The 22407-nt window shown below is 45.7% G+C and overlaps 1 protein-coding gene across 1 annotated transcript; it reads right to left on the bottom strand.

Annotated features, from left to right (window-relative positions):
* Positions 1–6421: 6421 nt before the first annotated feature.
* EXOSC4 (exosome component 4) lies at positions 6422–22048 on the bottom strand. The gene is made up of 3 exons (XM_069221006.1): positions 21807–22048; positions 13032–13238; positions 6422–6984 (listed from the first exon to the last, which is right to left on the bottom strand). The coding sequence occupies exons 1-3, from the start codon at positions 21975–21977 to the stop codon at positions 6625–6627; spliced, it is 738 nt and encodes a 245-aa protein (XP_069077107.1). The 5' UTR covers positions 21978–22048; the 3' UTR covers positions 6422–6624.
* Between the last annotated feature and the right edge of the window lie 359 nt (positions 22049–22407).

Genomic DNA, 22407 nt, shown 5'->3' with positions numbered 1-22407 from the left:
TGTACTTCTGATGTGGGTGCTACAGAATGGAGACAGCAAAGTTGCTCCCTGCTGAGAAAAGCATCACTCTACACTACACTCTGAAATACAGCCTCGAGAGGACACATGAAAGGAGAAACACCCTAAAGCTAAGACAGCAGATCCACATCCGGTCCACAGGTTGTGTCTTAAAGTGGAAACCAACCCACTTTGTGTCCATTCCAAGCCCTTTGTGACCAAGAAACATGGTGCTCTGCAAGGTACTCAAAGTACTGCTGGGCAGCCAGGGCTGGTGTTGCCTGGTCCCTCAGAAGTGAGGGGACATTGGAGAAGCTGTGGACCTACCCTGCTGAGAGAGGGTAGTAGTCTGCCTGGACCAGTATAGGAGAGACTTAGGGAGAAGCAGGGTGCAGCGTGTCATCCCCACTGGTTATTTGGATTTCCAGGAAGAAGCAGACTGCTCAAAAGCAATTTAGGGAGGGTTCCTGTGCACTGCCCCAGCTCTCTCCTTGATTAAAGACAGGAACAGTGATACTGTGCTCCTCCTTAGTGGAGACAGAACCATAGCTGCATGAGTGCCATAGGCCCAGACAAGGGCTAAAACTCCGTAACTGCTGAAGGGCCAGATGAGGGCAGGAACTGCATGGTTATCGTAGGCCTGGGCTAGGGCTGCAACTGCATTATCAGTCAGCAAAACCAGAGTTTCACTTACCCGTGATCCACCCAGGACCATAGCCTTGCAAGACTGCGAGCACCTGACTCATGAGGGCACCAGTGGCTCACAGGCTGCAGAACAGCACTGTCGAAGGCCTGGCCGGCTAGGCCCCCACCTCCAGCTACCTTAGAGCCGGGCAAGTGTGCTGCCTAACACGGCTCGCGCCTGGCTCCACCCGACCCTTGCGGCTTCCTGCAAATCTTACAGTGTGCGGGAGGACCGACCAGATACACAAGTGTCAGAAGGATTTGAACTACTTCCCTACCCAAAGAGGGGGTAAGAGTTCATAAATTTGCTGAGTACTTTTTAACTGTGGGTACCAAATACCTGCCTTATTCACACCACTCCGGTTTACTCAACAGGGGGCGGACTACACCAGGGAGAACACCGGTGAAGGAGACTGAGAGGACGTGGGTGGGAGTAGTGCATTCACAAGATCGTGCATACACCACTGGCTTGTACCTATTCCTTGAAGTGTGTACTATTTAGTGCAACTGTGGGATTTCTTTTTTGTAAAGAGAAACAGTATTCTGGACAACACCTTTATTGTGCCTGCTGGGTAACTGTTGAGTCCAGAGCTTGAGCACCCCCACACTACCTCCCTGAGAAGCCTGGGACTGCTAATCTTCACTACCCTGAGCCAAGTATGGAGGGGGGAGGGGGATGTTTGGTCCAGTTTAGTTTACAGATCCAAAGTGAGGCGAGCCCTGGGACACCAATGGCAAACCCGTAGCTCCTGCCAGCCCCATGCCTCCTCCCCGAACAGGGTCCAACACTCCCTATTGAAGAATAAAGAATCCCGGGAACTTTCCTGGCATCAAATGGTAGGGCAGCGAGCTGGCTAGATTAAGAAGGAAATTGTGTAACCTGGAAAGGAAAGGGCTCACGTCTATGTCAGTAGCTGAACAGGCCACTGGAAATACCAGGAGGCAGCGATACCACACAGCAAGTAAGTGCAATGAGCATTCTTCAGGACCCCAACCAAACAAAATAGACTCTGTATATTCCAAGAAATGATAAACGCTGAAGTGCTGAAAAACCAGGTTAAATCCCAGCAACATTGCAGAGACGTTTTACATTTCTAAATGAAGGCCCTAAATATCCAGGAAGCCATTGCTAATAATGTGGAGGTCAGAGGTTCTGCCCTCCACACTAGCAGCTGGCAGCTACAACCTAAGCCTGGCTCCAGCACATGTGGCAGTGGCGTTGGCACCAAAAGGCTCCCTGCGGAAGCCAATTTGTCCAACTACTGGAAGCAGATTTAATCCTGGATGATTTGACTGGTGAGCAACCGTACTCCGATTTGTAGAGCGATCTGACCACGGAAACAGGCAAAGCAAGATCAGCCATCTCGTGGATTCTCCGCCATAAACCAGTTACTTAGCTTCCCTCACTTAGGCAACCACCAAACATGTAATTATACCTGATGCACACAGGTCGAAGGCAACTCTCCTCGGACATTTACAATGAAGGATTAACGTTGCTTGTTTTTAAACTACAGTTTGAGGGCTGGGAAAGGTTTTTACTGCATTTTAAAGTTATGCTGAAAGCTTTAACTTGTCTTCCCTGGCTATTGACCCCAAAGTGAAAATAGAAAGTTTTTACTGTATTTAAGCCAAGTCCACTCCGCTTAGCTTGCCATCTTAAGAAAGATTCTATGTGCTATTTTTTTTTGTCTGGTATATTAGGGCACAGTTTAATTTTTTTACTCCGCTTTTCTCCCTATGACAACACCGGCACAGACCGCCAATGTAAAGCGCGTCTGCACCACACCGTGCTACGATTAGATGCAGGATGAGAAATAGTGAAGAATTTTCTTTATAATTTGCAGGATTGTAAGAGGTAAATATCACTGCTTGTGATTGCTGCTGGGAACTAGTAGTCTACTGCTCCAGCAACATTTTTGTTTAAATGTCACACATTAGTGCAACACAAATTAGAACTATGGAATTTTACATTAGATCTGAACATAGATGTAGCTTTTATTACCACAACATGGCATAAGGAATGCTCAGGCCCAGCCTAGCGTTGGTATAATGCTATTTGTATGTAACCACCAGCTCCATCTTCACCACTGACTCCATTTTCTGTTTAGTTTAGCTTCACCCATCAGCAGGTATTTTTCCACGCTCAGCTTGTGCAACATGTTTTTGCTCTTTCTCGTGGAATGATTTGTACATAACATGTAGGAGTGAAGAGCACTGATGATAAGATGTATCAGGCTGAGGATGTTTATGTTAAGGCAGGGAACAGCTCGGTCTTGGAAAAACACAGTGTTGGCCAGTCTCGCGCGTGCTCCTTTCCAATACTGACCTGGTGCGGCCAGCGTTTGAACAACATCTTACAGGATGGGAGGGGGGAAGTTTCTAGAATTCTAGTCTCCAGCTTGTTTAAGGTATTTAAGAGGAAAGCTTGACGACTGAGGTTAGACAGAACTCATTCCAGGAAGGGGAGGTCTTTGCCCGGTTCCCATTGAGGGTGGTTCTCACTTTAGGCAGTCGTCTGGGTTCTCAACTTGAAGCTGGCAAAGAGATGATGTCACTTGTGAATCCGAATGCTGATGCATTTTAATTCTTATTTTTAACTTTGTGTTGTGCATGAATATATAATCACTATATATAAATAATCCATGAGTGAAGTAGTGTATTTTCATTGTTTGTTTCTATGATCACTATTCCACTGCTGTGATTATTTTCAGAGGTGTACTCGTGTTGCTGCCTTTGACCTGCACGCTTTCCCTCTACGAACCTTGAGAAGTGCGTTAATAAATGTATTACTCAGACTAAGAGTGCTGCATTATTAGCATTCCTTTCATTTTGTCTTTTCTCAGTCTGAAGTATAGCAAAACACTTGGGTAGCCTGGAAAAGCTACAACAATATACGCGTAGATCAACAAAATAAGATGGGTTGGCTTGGAAGTTAAGTATAAGGACCACTCCGCAATCTCAGCTCTACTGTAGGCTCAGATACCAGACTCTGACTTTCTTCTTAAGGTTAATGACAATCTATCCAGTACGTGTGGGTCTGTTTACTGTTCTTGAAGTGCAGCAACAGGTGTTAACGCTGACCTAAATGAGATTGTTTCCCTCATGTGTGCTTTTAGCTCCAACTTTGTTTTATTATCAGGGGAATTTAGTCAATGGAGGGAGATCACAGCATCCACAGATACAGTAAATTTGACAGACAGCTGTGCAGGGATTGGTCTATGCAAGTTGGTTAGTGGCCCACCACATGCAGCTGGTGTGCCCCTGATGGAATCTTTGCCTCCCTTTTGGGTATTCGTATGGTGGCTTCGCTACCTATGCCTCGGTTAAGTCGCTGTTTTACAAAGTGTGTGCTTTAAAAAGCCTACATCTAACACTATCTGGAAAGATTTTTAGAGCCATGCTTGGGCTAGGTTTACGAGTGAGAATTTTAAAAAAGCACTGGAAGAGTAATTTCTTTGTAGCTCTCAACTTGAATGAGAATAGACTGTATATTGAATTTTCAGAGCATTGACGACGGGGTTATCAGATCAATTAGTGGATTACTGAAGGCCCTTGATTCCCTGACTCCAGTGAAAAAGATACAACTCTGGCATGCTAAACCAAGTAAATGATGGTATTCAAAAACCTATTTTTCGCAACAAAAAAAAATTGTAAAGATGTAAAAAAATAAGCTGGCAAACAGATTTTGAAAAGAACAGGCACTATAAAGAAAGCATAATGCCTCTAACCCTGGCTAGGACATTTTTAGCACTGTCAAAGAGATTTCCACCATGCCACGCAGACTTTCAATAGTTCCTAGTTCACTGATTTTTTTTGTCAATGACTATTTGATTTTTTTAAGGACAATGTTAAGAAACTCAGAGCCTCTTAATTATTGTACCAAGAAGGAAATACCTAATGTAAGCAGGGGGTCTACAATTTTTCCTAGCTTTGAACCAGTCTCAATTAAGTTGGTGGAAAAAAAATTCCATTAAATCAGGATCTCCAAGCAACTACTGCAAAATGAGCACCATTATCTTGACTAAAGGAGAGATCAGTACAAGGCTCGCAATATTATCTAATCTCTTACTGTCAGCAAGTATGGAAAGCTGCTACTACATCTCCCCACTCCTGGAGAAAGTGGGAGCCTACCTGTCTCGTATCGGTAATTACAGGTCAATCTCATTTTTCCTCTTAGTGAGTGTTTAGTTCCCGAATGCACTGTGAATACTCCGTTGTCAGCGTAAATCTGATGCCATTCTTGACCCGCAGCAGCCAGTTTAAGACTGGCACAGAGTCCGTGCTCACTGCTCCAATGGGTGATCTTCAGCTGAAGGCGAACCTGCAGATGTGGTCCTGTTAGATCTCCCCACAGCCTCTGACATTGTCTACTGTGATGCCCTCGCCAAGATCTTAGCTAGGGTAAGAGTGGGCAGTGCCCTGGCATGTCTTGACCAATTTTCTTCAGAATAGAACCAAGTCGGTTCTATGGAGTCCACCTAAATCTGCAGCCACAAAGGTGATATGCAGGCTACCCCGGGGTTCCTTCGTCAGTCTTACTCCATTAAACATCTATCTTGGTCCACGGGCCAGAGCTAAGCTGTTACACTCTTTTAGGGTTCTCTTTCTAAAGGTATGTAAAAGATACTTAAATGATCATACGAACTGAGGAAGATATAAATAAGACACAGCATATATCTCAATCTGGATGACAGCAATTTTCCATTTGGGTGAAGGATGATGAATTCAATTTAAGTACGGATAAGACTGAGGTCTTACATTTTGGCAGCTCAAGCCAGATTTGGACTGAGGCTTGGCAGACCGTCTCTATGGGCGATTCCAGTTCGGTTCTCTGAAGTTAACCCCGGCTTCGTTTTCAATAATAACTTACCTTGAAATCACCTTCCTGCATTACACGTTTGAGAATGCTAAGCAAAAAAGACTAATGCTTCTCATGTGTGCAAAAACCAAAATGCAGACTTGCATTACTAGCCCTCTTAGATTAGAACAGCTCTTTGTAAGAGCTTTTTCCTCATTAGTAAACTATAATGAACAAACGACACAGCAAAACTCATGATGGATTTGAAGCGCAGCTAATCTGTATCCTCCATGCTGGAAAATCGTTTCTGGTGGCCTGTGGCTAAATGGTTCTGGTTAAAATGTTTGTCATTAAGGTGTTCATCGTTCAGGCTCTAACTTCTTAGAGTCGTGTTTTGTAACAAATGCACCATCAAGAACCATCAGATCATCTAATGCTAACATACTGAGGGTAAACAGGTCTAAGAACCAGGTCAGGCAGAACCTGGGTTTCTATACACACTGCCTAGGCCTCAAATCTTCTACTGTTGTCTATTAGAAGTGAAATGTTGCAGTTCAGGAAACTTCTCAAAGCTTGGTTGTCAATTAGACTTCTATGTAATTGTTTGTTCTCTATGCCTCATTTCTTTACGTATTTGTTGATTAGCGATCGGATACCTCATGTGGTCGCCACGCACACTTTGTTATCTTCATTCATTCTATTCAATGATATATGTACCATCTGAAGTTATTGTCCTGCCTCAGAATTAACCTTCAGGAATACGTCATGATTCAACCTCTGTACCTCCTAAAAGTGAAAGCCTACAGAGGAGATGTAACTCTTCAGGAAGCTTGCAACAGGAACGCTTGTTTCAAAGTTTGCACAGTTGCCCCTGTAGCCCTCACTTCACATCAGGAGTAATGAAATATCTGTTTTACAAAAACTCACGTAATTAAGAGAGACTCGAGGTACAATGTAGTATAATGGCAGACATTTTGGATGGGAGGGTATTAATGCAAAGGATAACATGATAATGGATGAAAAGACATGAAATATCCTACCAGCTTTGGTTTACTGATGTGACACAAGTTTCTTATTTCACATGTATTGAATCAAAAGCATATTCAGAAAAATTTGTAAACAAATCTGAAGTAAAAAGTGAAGTATCAATCTGCCGAGAGTGTGGAAACCTCCTGCAAGTGTTCCCGCACCACACTGTCCAGCACAGCATACACGTCTTTGCAGGCCTTGCTTGCGGTATCAATCACACGCTCCAGGTGATCCTCGTGCAGGCGGGAGTTCATTTCCAGTAGGGCAATCTGGTCGGTCTTTGGCAGCAGAGCTAAGGCCGCCTGTGGACCACCTGCAGCCTCCTCAACATAGCTCAGGTCTGCCAGTGGCGTGTCCTCAATGAAACCAACGGAAGAAGCGCACACGTAGTCGCGCATTGGGATGCCGGCGTCCATGATGGCGAGGGTTGCCGCATTCACACATGCGCAGTAGTTGCCACCGTCAGCTTGGAGAATCTGTAAATATAAAAAATTACGTTTGGTAATCAGTTACCTCATTTAATGATTAAGATACAGTGTTATGCATTTCATACTCTACTAATACTGAAGTAACCAGTAAATTCTACTGAGCCTCTGGACTTCCATTAAACATGGGCTCTTAACCAATACCCAGGACCTCTGGGGGAAAAAAGGAATTGAGCAGTTTCAATGTAAATATGAATTTGTTGCACTTGCCACGTAATCCACCATCTGGTGTATGATTTGCAGATTTTACACCACACACTATATTTTTCCGGCTGCAATTAGTCAAATGTTATTAGTTACTGGATACTTAGTGCAATGCAGAACCAGGCACTTTGAAAAGGTTAGTTAACTATTCACTAGTCACAGTTAATTGCTGTAATTAGGTTATGTTGTCCAGTGTAAAAATCTGTATTTGATGGGCCATATGGTGAGCACAGAAAACAAAAACCTTAATTCCTTAAACTTCACTGAAGCAGATTAGAAATAATGATTCCAAATTGGTCATCATTTTTAATGTAAATATTAACAGAGATGCAAATTCACATCATTGAAGCTGCTCTCAAAGCAGCATACATTTCAGGGTGTAGAATAACCTCAAAAATATGCTGCATTTCTATACAAGGTCCCATGTCCGGAACCCTAGAACACCTCCTGAGAAATAATGAATATGAAATGTACTGTGCTGTTCTGCAGAACTACTTTTAATCAGAAGTGCTGCATAATTTGCCTTTCCTTAATGCACAAATTAGTATTCCCCGTTGCATAATCTGACCTATGGCTGCTGCATTCTTCCCATGGCTCCACCAATATCCAAAGAGTATATTGGCAACTTTGGAGTCCAATTCAATGCTGCCTTATTTTTCAATCAGGCAATAGATAAAAAGTGGTCCCCCACGGGGGCAGTGTAGCCTTAGACTTCCACAGCAATAGTTTCCTTCCTAAAAACCTCTCTCACAGTCAAGGACTGTTCATACATTTAATGTCTATTTATTTAAGAGAAAACTAATTGAAATTCAGGATGATAACTATTATTCAAGGGTGCTTCTACTCAGTGATAGTGCAGTGCAAAAGTGAATAAATAGTGCACTGGTGATATGTACAATCCTATATACACGTGACTGAATAGGGACTGTATAATGATTGTAGCGGCACTCATTTCCCTAGAGTCAACAAATCCACATTCCAATTAAAAAAAACGTCTACATCTGAATATTGTTGATGTTTCGCCCCAGAATGTCAAATCAATTAGAAATGGGTCATCACCAGGACAGCAAAATTGAAGGAGACACCAGAGGGTATTACGAGGACTGTCTCATATCCTATAGGGTAACACATTCAAAGCTTGAAACAATCTTTTAATCCGAGGAAAACGTGTCTGGGTAACCTATATCAAAAGGTCCAACCAAAAAAACCCATTCTTATGAAAATTATTCTTGAGAAATCGATTTGATTTCACAAGGAGATCGTAGAGATCTAGGGCTGTAAATGGATGTTTACTGACACCTCCCCTTCAAATGAAAGGATGGGGTCACGGTCAAAGACATTTGCACTATAGTTTGTACTGAAGGAGGAAAGGTTTTGGTACAGAAGAGCAGTGAAGAATGTAAACATATTTGAGTCCTTCGGTCACTTATGTCCTGTTTCTTAGGCAGCAGACACAGAACATGCGATTTTTATATATCCTAGAATGATGAAGATCACTGATTGATCAAGAAGAACTTGGTGGGACTGGGTGAGAGTTGATCAAGTGGTAGGGTGCAATTCAACTGTTAAACTTGGATAGTCATAATGGGAAATTATCCCTGTATTAGAGAACAATAGGTGTAAAGTACTGTAGGGCTCCTCATACATCATACAGCCATACAAATGAGGAGGTAGCAGGATACTATACAGCACCAAATAGCAGTGCGGCCAAGATTTCAACAACTGCATCCTTTCACATGGCTCTTGTGCCACGCTCTCTGCACCCTATCTTTTGCTACCAGCAGATACTGCAGGTTTTTCAACAAAGGATTATTTCTGATCGGAGATTTGAAGGACACATTTCTACAAATGATTTCTGAATCAAAGAGTTCCAAAAAGTGGATCTATAGGAAAGAAATTAAAAACTTCACTCAGCTAGCTTTGTCCTTAGTGAATGTGATCAGTATTTCCAGTTGGAAACATTCCTGCCAAACGAGCTTTTGCTCTGCTAATGCCTGGCCCACATTTTATTGCACTTGCTCCAGATAACTCGGCTCAGAAACAAGTTTAAGCAGTTTCCCTAAATCACACTACGTGCATATAGCAAACTACCTTTGACTAAGCCGGTAGTTGCTCTTTCACCAACCATAGGTACATCACTGTAAAAATGACCAACTCTGTTTCATAAATGTAAAGAAATGGCTCCCTGTTGCAGTTACCCCCCACTTTTTGCCTGATACTGATGCTGACTTGACTGAGAAGTGTGCTGGGACCCTGCTAACCAGGCCCCAGCACCAGTGTTCTTTCACCTAAAATGTACCATTGTTTCCACAATTGGCACAACTCTGGCACCTAGGTAAGTCCCTTGTAACTGGTACCTCTGGTACCAAGGGCCCTGATGCCAGGGAAGGTCTCTAAGGGCTGCAGCATGTCTTATGCCACCCTAGGGACCCCTCACTCAGCACAGACACACTGCTTGCCAGCTTGTGTGTGCTGGTGGGGAGAAAATGACTAAGTCGACATGGCACTCCCCTCAGGGTGCCAAGCCAACCTCCCACTGCCTGTGGCATAGGTAAGTCACCCCTCTAGTAGGCCTTACAGCCCTAAGGCAGGGTGCACTATACCACAGGTGAGGGCATATGTGCATGAGCACTATGCCCCTACAGTGTCTAAGCAAAACCTTAGACATTGTAAGTACAGGGTAGCCATAAGAGTACATGGGCTGGGAGTCTGTCAAAAACGAACTCCACAGCTCCATAATGGCTACACTGAATACTGGGAAGTTTAGTATTAAACTTCTCAGAATAATAAACCCACACTGATGCCAGTGTTGGATTTATTAAAAAATGCACACAGAGGGCATCTTCGAGATACCCCCTGTATTTTACCCAATTGTTCAGTGCAGGACTGACTGGTCTGTGCCAGCCTGCTGCTGAGAGACGAGTGTCTGACCTCATGCGGTGAGAGCCTTTGTGCTCTCTGAGGACAGAAACAAAGCCTGCTCTGGGTGGAGGTGCTTCACACCTCCCCCCTGCAGGAACTGTAACACCTAGCAGTGAACTTCAAAGGCTCAAGCTTCGTGTTACAATGCCCCAGGGCACTCCAGCTAGTGGAGATGCCCGCCTCCTGGACCCAGCCCCCACTTTTGGCGGCAAGTCCAGGAGAGATAATGAGAATAACAAGGAGGAGTCACTGGCCAGTCAGGACAGCCCCTAAGGTGTCCTGAGCTGAGGTGACTAACTTTTAGAAATCCTCCATCTTGCAGATGGAGGATTCCCCCAATAGGATTAGGGATGTGACCCCCTCCCCTTGGGAGGAGGCACAAAGAGGGTGTACTCACCCTCAGGGCTAGTAGCGATTGGCTACTAACCCCCCAGACCTAAACACGCCCTTAAATTTAGTATTTAAGGGCTCTCCCTGAACCTAGAAACTAGATTCCTGCAACAACAAGAAGAAGGACTGCCTAGCTGAAAACCCCTGCAGAGGAAGACCAGAAGACAACAACTGCCTTGGCTCCAGAAACTCACCGCCCTGTCTCCTGCCTTCCAAAGAACTCTGCTCCAGCGACGCCTTCCAAAGGGACCAGCGACCTCTGCATCCTCTGAGGACTGCCCTGCTTCGACGACGACAAGAAACTCCCGAGGACAGCGGACCTGCTCCAAAAAGACTGCAACTTTATCCAAAGGAGCAGCTTTAAAGAACCCTGCAATCTCCCCGCAAGAAGCGTGAGACTTGCAACACTGCACCCGGCGACCCCGACTCGGCTGGTGGAGAACCAACACCTCAGGGAGGACCCCCGGACTACTCTACGACTGTGAGTACCAAAACCTGTCCCCCCTGAGCCCCCACAGCGCCGCCTGCAGAGGGAATCCCGAGGCTTCCCCTGACCGCGACTCTCTGAAACCTAAGTCCTGACGCCTGGAAAAGACCCTGCACCCGCAGCCCCCAGGACCTGAAGGACCGGACTTTCACTGCAGAAGTGACCCCCAGGAGTCCCTCTCCCTTGCCCAAGTGGAGGTTTCCCCGAGGAAGCCCCCCCTTGCCTGCCTGCAGCGCTGAAGAGATCCCTTGATCTCTCATTGACTTCCATTGCGAACCCGACGCTTGTTCTAACACTGCACCCGGCCGCCCCCGCGCCGCTGAGGGTGAAATTTCTGTGTGGGCTTGTGTCCTCCCCGGTGCCCTACAAAACCCCCCTGGTCTGCCCCCCGAAGACGCGGGTACTTACCTGCTGGCAGACTGGAACCGGGGCACCCCCTTCTCTCCATTGGAGCCTATGCGTTTTGGGCACCACTTTGAACTCTGCACCTGACCGGCCCTGAGCTGCTGGTGTGGTAGCTTTGGGGTTGCTCTGAACCCCCAACGGTGGGCTACCTTGGACCAAGAACTGAACCCTGTAAGTGTCTTACTTACCTGGTAAAACTAACAAAAACTTACCTCCCCCAGGAACTGTGAAAATTGCACTAAGTGTCCACTTTTGAAATAGCTATTTGTGAATAACTTAAAAAGTATACATGCAATTGAAATGATTCAAAGTTCCTAATGTACTTACCTGCAATACCTTTCAAACAAGATATTACATGTTAAATTTGAACCTGTGGTTCTTAAAATAAACTAAGAAAAGATATTTTTCTATACAAAACCTATTGGCTGGATTTGTCTCCGAGTGTGTGTACCTCATTTATTGTCTATGTGTATGTACAACAAATGCTTAACACTACTCCTTGGATAAGCCTACTGCTCGACCACACTACCACAAAATAGAGCATTAGTATTATCTCTTTTTACCACTATTTTACCTCTAAGGGGAACCCTTGGACTCTGTGCATGCTATTCCTTACTTTGAAATAGCACATACAGAGCCAACTTCCTACAATAAAGATTTGTAAATATTTTTCCATTGACTCTTGTGGGAAAGAAAGCCTCGTAATGTTATTCCTTTCATTGTGGAGTTTGGTTGCAGTTTAATTTTGGACAATAGTGATCTGGGTCATATTAGTTTGTATTTGAGAATGCAATTATAACACAACAAATGAAAGAAAAGAAAACCAACAAAGAATAATAAGCATTTACAATGCAAAAGGGTCTCGCGTTTGCTCATGTTAGAGCTGATAGGTGAAAAGTCGGGTTAGGAGTTTACAACGCTATCGGCAAAAGTGCATTTATGTACGTAACCGAAAAAGTGCAATTAACTATGTAAAGCGCTCGACTTCTGCCAAGCGAAATCGCGCTAGTAAATTAGAGAAAAAGTAGTCCACGAGCCGGACAGAAAACAGCGAGCCTCGCATGTTTTCTGTACTTGGTCGCTGCGCTCGAGGAGGGCTAGCCACCAGAAAAGGCATGACGTATGCATGCCTTCGACTAATGAAAGCAAGCAGATTTTATTAGGCAAGCCCACGAACCAATGAAAAAGACTGACGTGACATCAACAGGGCTCCGAGCCCTTTTCTAAACAGGGCTCCGAGCCCTTTTCTAAACAGGGCTACGAGCCCTTTTCTAAACACAAAAGCGTCTTGCTGCGATACGCATGCAACGCAGGCTCGACCCTAAAAAGGGCTGAGGCACTGGCTCAAAGACGAGCCTACACTGCATACATGGAACAATCAGGTGTGCCTAAATCTTCACAAACGTGGCACTCATTGTGCAACTGTATTCCCTGCTGTGCCACCTTATAATGCAGCTTGTAGTCCCAGCACTAGTGGTGCAATATTCCGTAAGCTTAGCAGAAGAGAGACACATTTATAAAAGTATTTCAGGTACTTAGCACTGTTTTAATTTCTTGACACTCCAACTTCACAGATTTCTCCTAAACCTGGGTTCCTCCGACATAAATGATCCTCTAACTTTCAACTCACCTGGACGTAAATATCTATCTGTGAGCGGGGGTACAACTGTGTCAATATGGCAGCCTCAAAGGTCTGCTTTAAGTGCAGAGTCATCTCGCTGGACCTGCGGTCTCCATGTGGCCGGCGCTTGCGTTCAGCGGTACTGAAAGTGGCCATGCTGAATTGACAGTTCACCACCGCCTTGTCATGAAGTGTTTTGCTTCGGGATCCTCGGATCTGGAAAATAGTTTTTTGGGGGAAAAAAAAAAGAGAACACATGAACCATATTAACCCAACATAAAGGATACATTCACATAGACCATGACCTCAGGGACCAACAACGGACAATCCTACGATGCAACTAACCTATTGATCAACGCAAAGGTCGCAGAGAACACTATGAATTATATGGGGTATTTCTAGAAGTAAAGCATCATCTTGTACAACGCAGACGTAAGATACATCACATTATATATTCGATCTATCCGAAGTGAGACTCAGTCCCAAAATACAGTAGAGAACTTTGCATAGCAACATGAAGACTATAAGAAATTGGGTTATTAGTTGAGGGGAGGAAGTACCCACCTCAAGTAATAATCCCAATCCCTATCAGGGTAAAGCACTTAGGTCACTAAATAAACCTGAAATCAACTCTGTGGTAGCTCTGGCACAGAGCCCGCAGGCTTAACTTCGAGGCAACATGTGACATATTTATGCACTACCAAAACAGTAATTCCATTTGTAGGAAAAAGCCGCCTTTCTTGTATCGTCACCCTCACTGTTTCAGGACTGATGCTACTGTTTTTTTTCTCCCCCCCGCCCTGGGGCGCTGCTAACCAAGCCCCCAAGCATGTGCTCTGACCCTAATACATGTCATAACTGTCTGCGCTCCTGATTGGCATATTTAATCTACCGATCAGTCCCTAGTATATGGTACAAAAGTGTACACAGGGCCTGTAAGTTAAATGTCACTAGAGGACTGCAGCACATTTTGTGCCACCACTAAAGTGACAATGAACAATATGCCTCCAAGCCTGACTCTGCCACCTGGGTAGGAGTTTCTAAACTGCAAAATCGACCTAGCAAAATAAACCTTTTGCAAGGCCTAAACCTTCCTTTTTATACTTATGAGTTGCCCCTCAGTAGGCCCTTGTCATTTAAAATATAGGGTATGTGTGGCTCTTCCATTTAAAAGCACTGAGTTACATTATAATGCATAACTTCAGTTTGGGAATACCTAGAAACTGATTCAAGGACTTATTTTACTAATAGTTTAAAATCCAACTTAATTGTCAAGTTGGCAAGAAGACATTGGTTAAACTTGAATTACCTTTGCAGCCTGCATAATCATTGTAGGAGGCTGGCCTGGCTTGTAGTGGGTACCAGAGGTACTTACACCTTGTGCCAGGTCCAGTTATCCCTTATTAGTGTAGAAGAGGTGTTTCTAGCAGCTTAGGCTGATAGAAGGTAGCTATGGCAAAGCAGCTTAGGCTGAACTAGGAGACATGTAAAGCTCCTACTATACCACTGGTGCCATATGCACAATATCATAAGAAAACACAATATACAGAAGTACTAAAAATAAAGGTACTTTATTTTTATGACAATATGCCAAAAGTATCTCAGTGAGTACCCTCAGTATGAGGATAAGATATATACACAAGATATATTCACACAAACCAAAATTTTGCAGGTAATAGCAAGAAAAGTAATGCAAGCAGTGTAAAGTTACAATAGATTGCAATAGGAGCACATAGGTATAAGGGCAACACAAACAATATACTCCAAAAGTGGAATGCGAACCACGAAACCTATGTGAGCTTGTAGAGGGTCGCTGGGACTGTAAGAAAACAGCGAGGGTTAGAAAAATAGCCCACCCCAAGACCCTGAAAGGTAGGTGTAAAGTGCACCTACTACCCCCAGAGAGCACAGAAGTCGTGATAGGGGGATTCTGCAGGAAGAACACCAGCAATGCAACAGTGGATTTCCGGACCCGAGTACCTGTAAGACAAGGGGACCAAGTCCAATAGTCGCGACAGTGTCGAGAGTGGGCAGGAGCCCAGGAAATGCCAGCTGAGGGTGCAAGGAAGCTGCCACCTGATGGAAGAAGCTTGGAGTTCTGCAAGAACAAAGAGGACTAGGAACTACCCCTTTGGAGGATGGATGTCCCACGTCGTGAAGAAGCTTGCCGAGGTGTTCCCACTCAGAAAGACCGCAAACAAGCCTTGCTAGCTGCAAGGGTCGCCGTTAGGGTTTTTGGATGCTGCTGTGGCCCAGGAGGGACCAGGATGTCGCCACTTGGAAGAGGAGACAGAGGGGGCGCCCAGCAACGTAGGGAGCCCTCACAGAAGCAGGCAGCACCCGCAGAAGTACCTGAACAGGCACTTAGGAGAAAAGTGAACCGGAGTCCACCCAAAGTTACAAAAGGGAGTCCCACAACGCCGGAGGACAACTCAGAAGGTTGTGCACTGCAGGAAGGAGTGCCGGGGACCCAGGCTTGGCTGTGCAAGAAGGAAATCCTGGAAGAGTGCACAGGAACCGGAGCAGCTGCAAATCATGTGGTACCCAGCAATGCAGTCTAGCATGGGGAGGCAAGGACTTACCTCCACCAAACTTGGACTGAAGAGTCACTGGACTGTGGGAGTCACTTGGACAGAGTTGCTGAGTTACAGGGACCACGCTCGTCGTGCTGAGAGGGGACCCAGAGGACCAGTGATGCAGTCTTTTGGTGCCTGCGGTTGCAGGGGGAAGATTCAGTCGACCCACAGGAGATTTCTTCAGAGCTCCTGGTGCAGAGAGGAGGCAGGCTACCCCCAGAGCATGCATCACCTGGAAACAGTCGAGAAAGCCGGCAGGGTGAAGCGATACAAGGTTGCTAGTAGTCGTCTTGCTACTTTGTTGCGGTTTTGCAGGAGTCCTGAGCAGTCAGCGGTCGATCCTTTGGCAGAAGGTGAAGAGGGAGATGCAGAGGAACTCTGGTGAGCTCTTGCATTCGTTATCTGGTGAGATCCCCAAAGCAGAGACCCTAAATAGCCAGAAAAGGAGGTTTGGCTACCTAGGAAGGAGGATTGGCTACCAAGAGAGGTAAGAGCCTATCAGAAGGATCCTCTGACGTCACCTGCTGGCACTGGCCACTCAGAGCAGTCCAGTGTGCCACAAACACCTCTGTTTCCTAGATGGCAGAGGTCTGGGACACACTGGAGGAGCTCTGCCACCTCCCCTGGGAGGTGCGGGTCAGGGGAGTGGTCACTCCCCTTTCCTTTGTCCAGTTTCATGCCAGAACAGGGCTGGGGGATCCCTGAACCGGTGTAGACTGGCTTATGCAGAGATGGGCACCACCTGTGCCCATCAAAGCATTTCCAGAGGCTGGGGAGGCTACTCCTCCCTAGCCCTCACACCTATTTCCAAAGGGAGAGGGTGTTACACCCTCTCTCAGAGGAAATCCTTTGTTCTGCCTTCCTGGGCCAGGGCTGCCTGGACCCCGGGGGGGGAGTGGGGCAGAAACCTGTCTGAGGGGTTGGCAGCAGTAGTAGCTGCAGTGCAAACCCTGAAAAGGCAGTTTGGCAGTACCCAGGTTCTGTGCTAGAGACCCGGGGGATCATGGAATTGTCCCCCCAATACCAGAATGGTATTGGGGGGACAATTCCATGATCTTAGACATGTTACATGGCCATGTCCGGAGTTACCATTGTGACGCTATACATCTGTAGTGACCTATGTATAGTGCATGCGTGTAATGGTGTCCCCGCACTCACAAAGTCCAGGGAATTTGCCCTGAACGATGTGGGGGCATCTTGGCTAGTGCCAGGGTGCCCACATACTAAGTAACTTTGCACCCAACCTTCACCAGGTGAAGGTTAGACATATAGGTGACTTATAAGTTACTTAAGTGCAGTGGTAAATGGCTGTGAAATAACGTGGACGTTATTTCACTCAGGCTGCACTGGCAGGCCTGTGTAAGAATTGTCAGAGCTCCCTATGGGTGGCAAAAGAAATGCTGCAGCCCATAGGGATCTCCTGGAACCCCAATACCCTGGGTACCTCAGTGCCATATACTAGGGAATTATATGGGTGTACCAGTATGCCAATGTGAATTGGTAAATTTAGTCACTAGCCTGTTAGTGACAAATTTGGAAAGCAGAGAGAGCATAACCACTGAGGTTCTGGTTAGCAGAGCCTCAGTGAGACAGTTAGGCATCACACAGGGAACACATACATATAGGTCACAAACTTATGAGCACTGGGGTCCTGGCTAGCAGGATCCCAGTGAGACAGTGAAAACACCCTGACATATACTCACAAACAGGCCAAAAGTGGGGGTAACAATGCTAGAAAGAGGCTACTTTCTCACAATCATGCTATAAAAACGCCCATGATTACTTTCAAATAATAACTTTACTTCTACTACTAGGCTTGCTTGTCAAAGATCTTATCGAACGAGTGGTTGCGTCTTAGACAGGAAACCTCATGTTCAAACTTAAGAAATGTAGGCCCCATCCACACTAGTAGGCACTATAAGAATGTCCAGCACCAATGGATGGATAGAAAAGGATGGGCAGAAGGGCAGTAACTACTGTGACTAAAAAAAAAAAAATTTTTAAAAAGGGAGTAGGAGTAAAGAAAAATGCTGAGGATAATCAGGGCATTACCTTACTGTCCCCAGTCCGCATCCCAGTCCTTTACATAAGAGGCATTACAAAACATGTTGACTGATTTCTGGGAACCCAGAGTGTCAGCAGTGAAATAGGCACTGTTACAAAGGCACCAAAACAGGATGGGAACATTTCAGCCAAGGTCCGATCCATGCATTTTCAGCCCCCAAAAATAGGAAAGCTTGGCCATGGGGAGCCACAGCCCAACAAGCCCAAACAACACAAACTGCCAATAAAATGCCAGCGCAAGAGCACTGTGACCTCAAGTAATGAGGACAATGACCAAGGGCAAGCAGAGATCCACCACCAAGGAGGAGACCAGGACACAACCAATAGACAGAGGACTGCACAAGACCCTTGCAAGCAGGCCAGAAGTACACTAAACATCAGCCCCACGCAGGCCACAAAAGAGGCAGAGAGGCAACCAAGGAGGAATAAGCACCAGAACAGAGGAAGAGAATTGCCATAAGGAAGACAGGCACCAGCTCAACTCACCTGGCAGGCTTCAGAAGAAAGGCAGATAAAACAAAAAGCATGTAGAATGACCAAAGGAGAACCACAACCCCCCCAAACATGCCAGGGTACACAGAGCTCAAAACCGAGACCAATGGTACAAGTGTGGCAAACCTGCCTGGATTGCTAAAAACATTTCAGAGCAGACCTTTGCAGGAGTCAATGACTGAACATCAAGCCAATAACCATCTCTGACAAAAAAGTTGCTCATGTGCCAAGCTGAGAAGTGGCTGCCTACCAAAGGGCCCAGCCCAGAGGAAAAACCAGCGGGAGCCACAGGACCTGCAAGGAATCAAAGAAGACCTGCAGATTTCTCAATGTGAAGGGATCAATCAATGAAGCAGCAGAACACGAAATGAGAGGCCCATTACTGCAAGGTGCACTAGCTACTCCAAAGAGCGAAACAGCAAGAGGCACGACCTGGACCAAACACCTTCAGAAGACCAGCCAGAAGGCTGTTCTATAAATCTAATTGAGGCCTTGCCTCTATGTGAGTGGATCTTGGGTATCTTCTGCAAGATGTTATGTTATGGAAATTTGCAGAGTACGTACAGCCGCAACAGGTTAAAACTGGTTTATGTTACAAGTGCTTAGCGAGCCTCCTTCAAACAGCAGATATTCAATAAAAGAATGTTAACCTGTAGGTGATGGTTCGCTATGGAGGCATTGCTCTGACAGCAGAATGTTCTGCCACTGTTAAACCAAAGGGGTGCAGTGGCATACCCTGTGCTTGGATGCCAGTAAAATTTGGGGCTTTTAATAATTTATAGACATGTATATGTGGAATTATTTAGCAAGAGGCTCTGCACAATTAATATTACAAACTGAAGCAAATGGGGATGATGGGTCATACAGGCTAGCTGCAAAAATGGTTCAGTTTCAGTCACTAGGGGCAATCAATTTATTAGGTGGGCAAAAAACATTTGACATTAAAGCGAGCAACTGTATGCTTGCAGCTAGCGGCATTCATCATTAGGGGTAGTAAGCACTATATAAATGCAATTAAAATTCCATATATAACCCTCCTGGTCCAAACTAATACCATAACACTCAGCAGCCAGGTAGTCGATTTTGAGTAATACAAACTGCATAATAATTTTCCTATAGTGCTTGACACGTTCACACTCGCATAAGGCAAAATTGCTATACGTCATCACCCAGAACTGTACCAGTCCACAGCAATACACCACCCATCACCAACTGAAGAGGCACGGAGTAAGTGAAGAGATCTGCAACATGCTGCCAGCAGCATACAAAAGGATGGGCAGAAGGGCAGTAAATACTGTCACTACAAAGAGTAGGAGTAAAGAAGATTTCTGAGGATAATCAGAGCATCACCTTAACGTCCCCGATCCACATCCCAGTTCTTACGTAAAAGGTATACCAAAACATGTACAACCGAGAACTTTAATTCAGTCCACAGGTGCAGGACCCAACAACCTACATACTATTTCTGCTTCTTGACATTTGACGAGTCAGATAAGAGATGATAGTACCAATGTCGATCCCAGCAGATCTCTCCACCATTTCTTCCTCCAACCTGTACCTGCTTAGGACCACAACCTTTAACAAAATCTCTCAGAATGGACATCTCAGTGCAGTAATCGACTATGTGGACTATGATCAAAAAGAAATACCATAAGGGGTTCTACAGAGCTGTTCAAAGCTATAAGCTTACTGAAAAACAAACTATGCACCTATCTCTTACACATTCATCCATCCATCTATCCATCACACTGCTCAGTGCTGCATCCCATAACTCGGTAACTGCACCTCGGTGGTCCTGACGCGCAACATGGAAACACACACTATGCAGGAACAAAGCAAAGACAATAGACTTCCAACCATACACCCTACGAGGTGTAGCATGGTACCCGTGTAGGTAAGCACTTCAGTGCCCCACACTGGGCAGTAAGCACTATATAAATGCTGCAATACAATATATGCCCTGCACTCCAGTAACATTCCTTGTTTACAGTCAATATCTGCAAACGTTCCAAAATGGCAAAACAGCCACAAAAGTCATATCCATTGTTTTTTTCAATTGAAATAAACAAAGATAAATTTGATTTTGTAAATCTTGGCTGCACTTTATTCGATCTACAAATATGGGGTCGGTGAGACGGGTGTGGGAAGGGGACCTGGGCCAGATGAAAGAAGAGGACTGGTAGGAGGCACTGGAGGTGCCCAGAGAGGCGGTAAAAGCCTCCAAATTGTTGATGATACAATTGAAACTGCTCCACCGCACTTATCTCACCAGGACAAAACTGCACTGCTTGGGACTGATAGATAAAGGGGATTGTATGAGATGCAGGAACCCACAAGGGGATCGGTCCCACACGTTTTGGCGATGTCCTACTCTCTCTCATTCCAGGCGGGAGGTGTTGGCCAGAAGGGGGCATGGGGTAAGTTTCCCAGAGACGCTAAGCTCGTCCTTTTATACATTACGAACGACCGAGGATGGCGGGGCACAATAGATATGAAAAGGCACTACTATGGTTGGGCTTGATGGTGGCGGAGCATGATATTGCAAGGATGTGGAAAGACGAGGTGGTCCCTCCTGCGGAAACACGGGCCAAATGTATGGACTACTGTATGGGTCTGGAGCATGTGGTCTACACTGCGAGGGGCTGCATTCAGAAACATCATAAAATATAGAAGAACTGGGCGGGATCGTAGGGTATACACTTGGATCCCTGTCCAGACAAGTCTTGGTTGATCTCTCTAGACACATAAGTTCATATGCGGGATGAGGGGGACATACCAATGGGATGAGAGTCGGTGTGTCATTATCTACATGAATGTGGTTATGCCATTTCTCAATGTGTTGTAACATTATTACCTGGCTATTATAATACCCGAAATGTTGGAGCAGGTGCCTGGCCGCGGGGAAGGTGCTCGCTCCCTTTTGTTGGTTTGGAAATGTCAATAGAAAGTTAAAAAAAAAAAAAAATCAGGCATGTATGTCATATAACGTGCAGAATAACCATTAATCTCTACTTGAGTTAGAATAATTATGACAGACTGCTAACACAACTCGATGCTAACGGGAGTTGTAGAAATAGTATTTCAATCAGGTGTGCTGGGTTAAGCAATTGGGGTATTTCGTGACTGAGATAAATATTAAGGTAGCTGCACCATATGGGGAGAAACCGTTTAATTCCACTGGCTGTGAAGATGTAATGATGTGAATAGTGTGTCAAAAACATAGTTTAAATAGAATTGTATTTACAGTGGACGGAATGGACAGCTCAAGGTTTATCCGCGCCAAAGCGAGCACACCGAAATAAACAGAATGGATTTATTTTGAGGATGGTAATGCAAAGTATGCTGAAATAGGTGGGGGTTCATGCATGTGGGGATCGTTTGCAAGAGACGTGTAAAGTTGAAGTCACTTAGAGTTTTATATTTGTTTACAATAAAGATGTAACTTGGCGGTGAGAGAAGAAGCGCGGTGGAGTCGCTGGGGCTGAAGTGCATTACAAGGCTATTCGGTTCGGGCCTATTGTTCGGTCGGGCGGGTCCGTGTGGGTGCAGCTCCTTGGCGGCTTCCTGGCCCGTTTACGCTCTGCTAGGCCGACATTTCCTGTTGATATCAGAGCCTCTGAAGAAGCAACCGCCACCAGCGGACGGGGCTCACCTCGTGCGGCCCGTACACCACCGCCAGCGCCTTGGTGTTGCCCTGCTCGATATAGGCGGATCCGTCCGCCTGCGCGAAGACCCCCATGCGGGCCTGGATCTTGCGCAGCTCGCCCGGCTTCCGCCCGTCCACCCGGTAGCCCTGGTCGGAGAGCAGCTCCATCCCCGCCATGGCTGCGGCGCGCGAAGCTGCACGGACTGCGACGGTTGCAGCAGCGCGGGCGCAAAACTACCTCTCCCGGCATGCCGCAGAGCGTGACGCTACTTCCGGCTCCCCGGGCCCTGCGGGGAGGGAGCCTAGTTTCTTCCTAAGACTCCAAGGCGCAACACTGTAAACTAATGCGGCCAAAAGTCCTCGTCTTCGAAAAGAGTGAGCCGGAGGCAAATACGAAGGGATCATCACATAAAATATCGTGTAATTTGCGTGTACAAAAGTCTAAACACTCTTGTAATAAACGACTGCAACAGATCATGTTTATAAGTGATATGTTAAATAATGTATTAATAACTACGTTAGACGCACTGTAATAATGTATCCTTTAAGAAGTAAAAGATAAAGTATGTGCTACAATTGTAAATGTGGATTGGATTGTCGCCGATTC

Source organism: Pleurodeles waltl, chromosome 2_2, assembly GCF_031143425.1.
Source record: "Pleurodeles waltl isolate 20211129_DDA chromosome 2_2, aPleWal1.hap1.20221129, whole genome shotgun sequence".
NCBI classification, from domain to species: domain Eukaryota; kingdom Metazoa; phylum Chordata; class Amphibia; order Caudata; family Salamandridae; genus Pleurodeles; species Pleurodeles waltl.
Note: the sequence above shows the minus strand (reverse complement) of the source record. Positions and strands in the feature narration are given on the sequence as shown.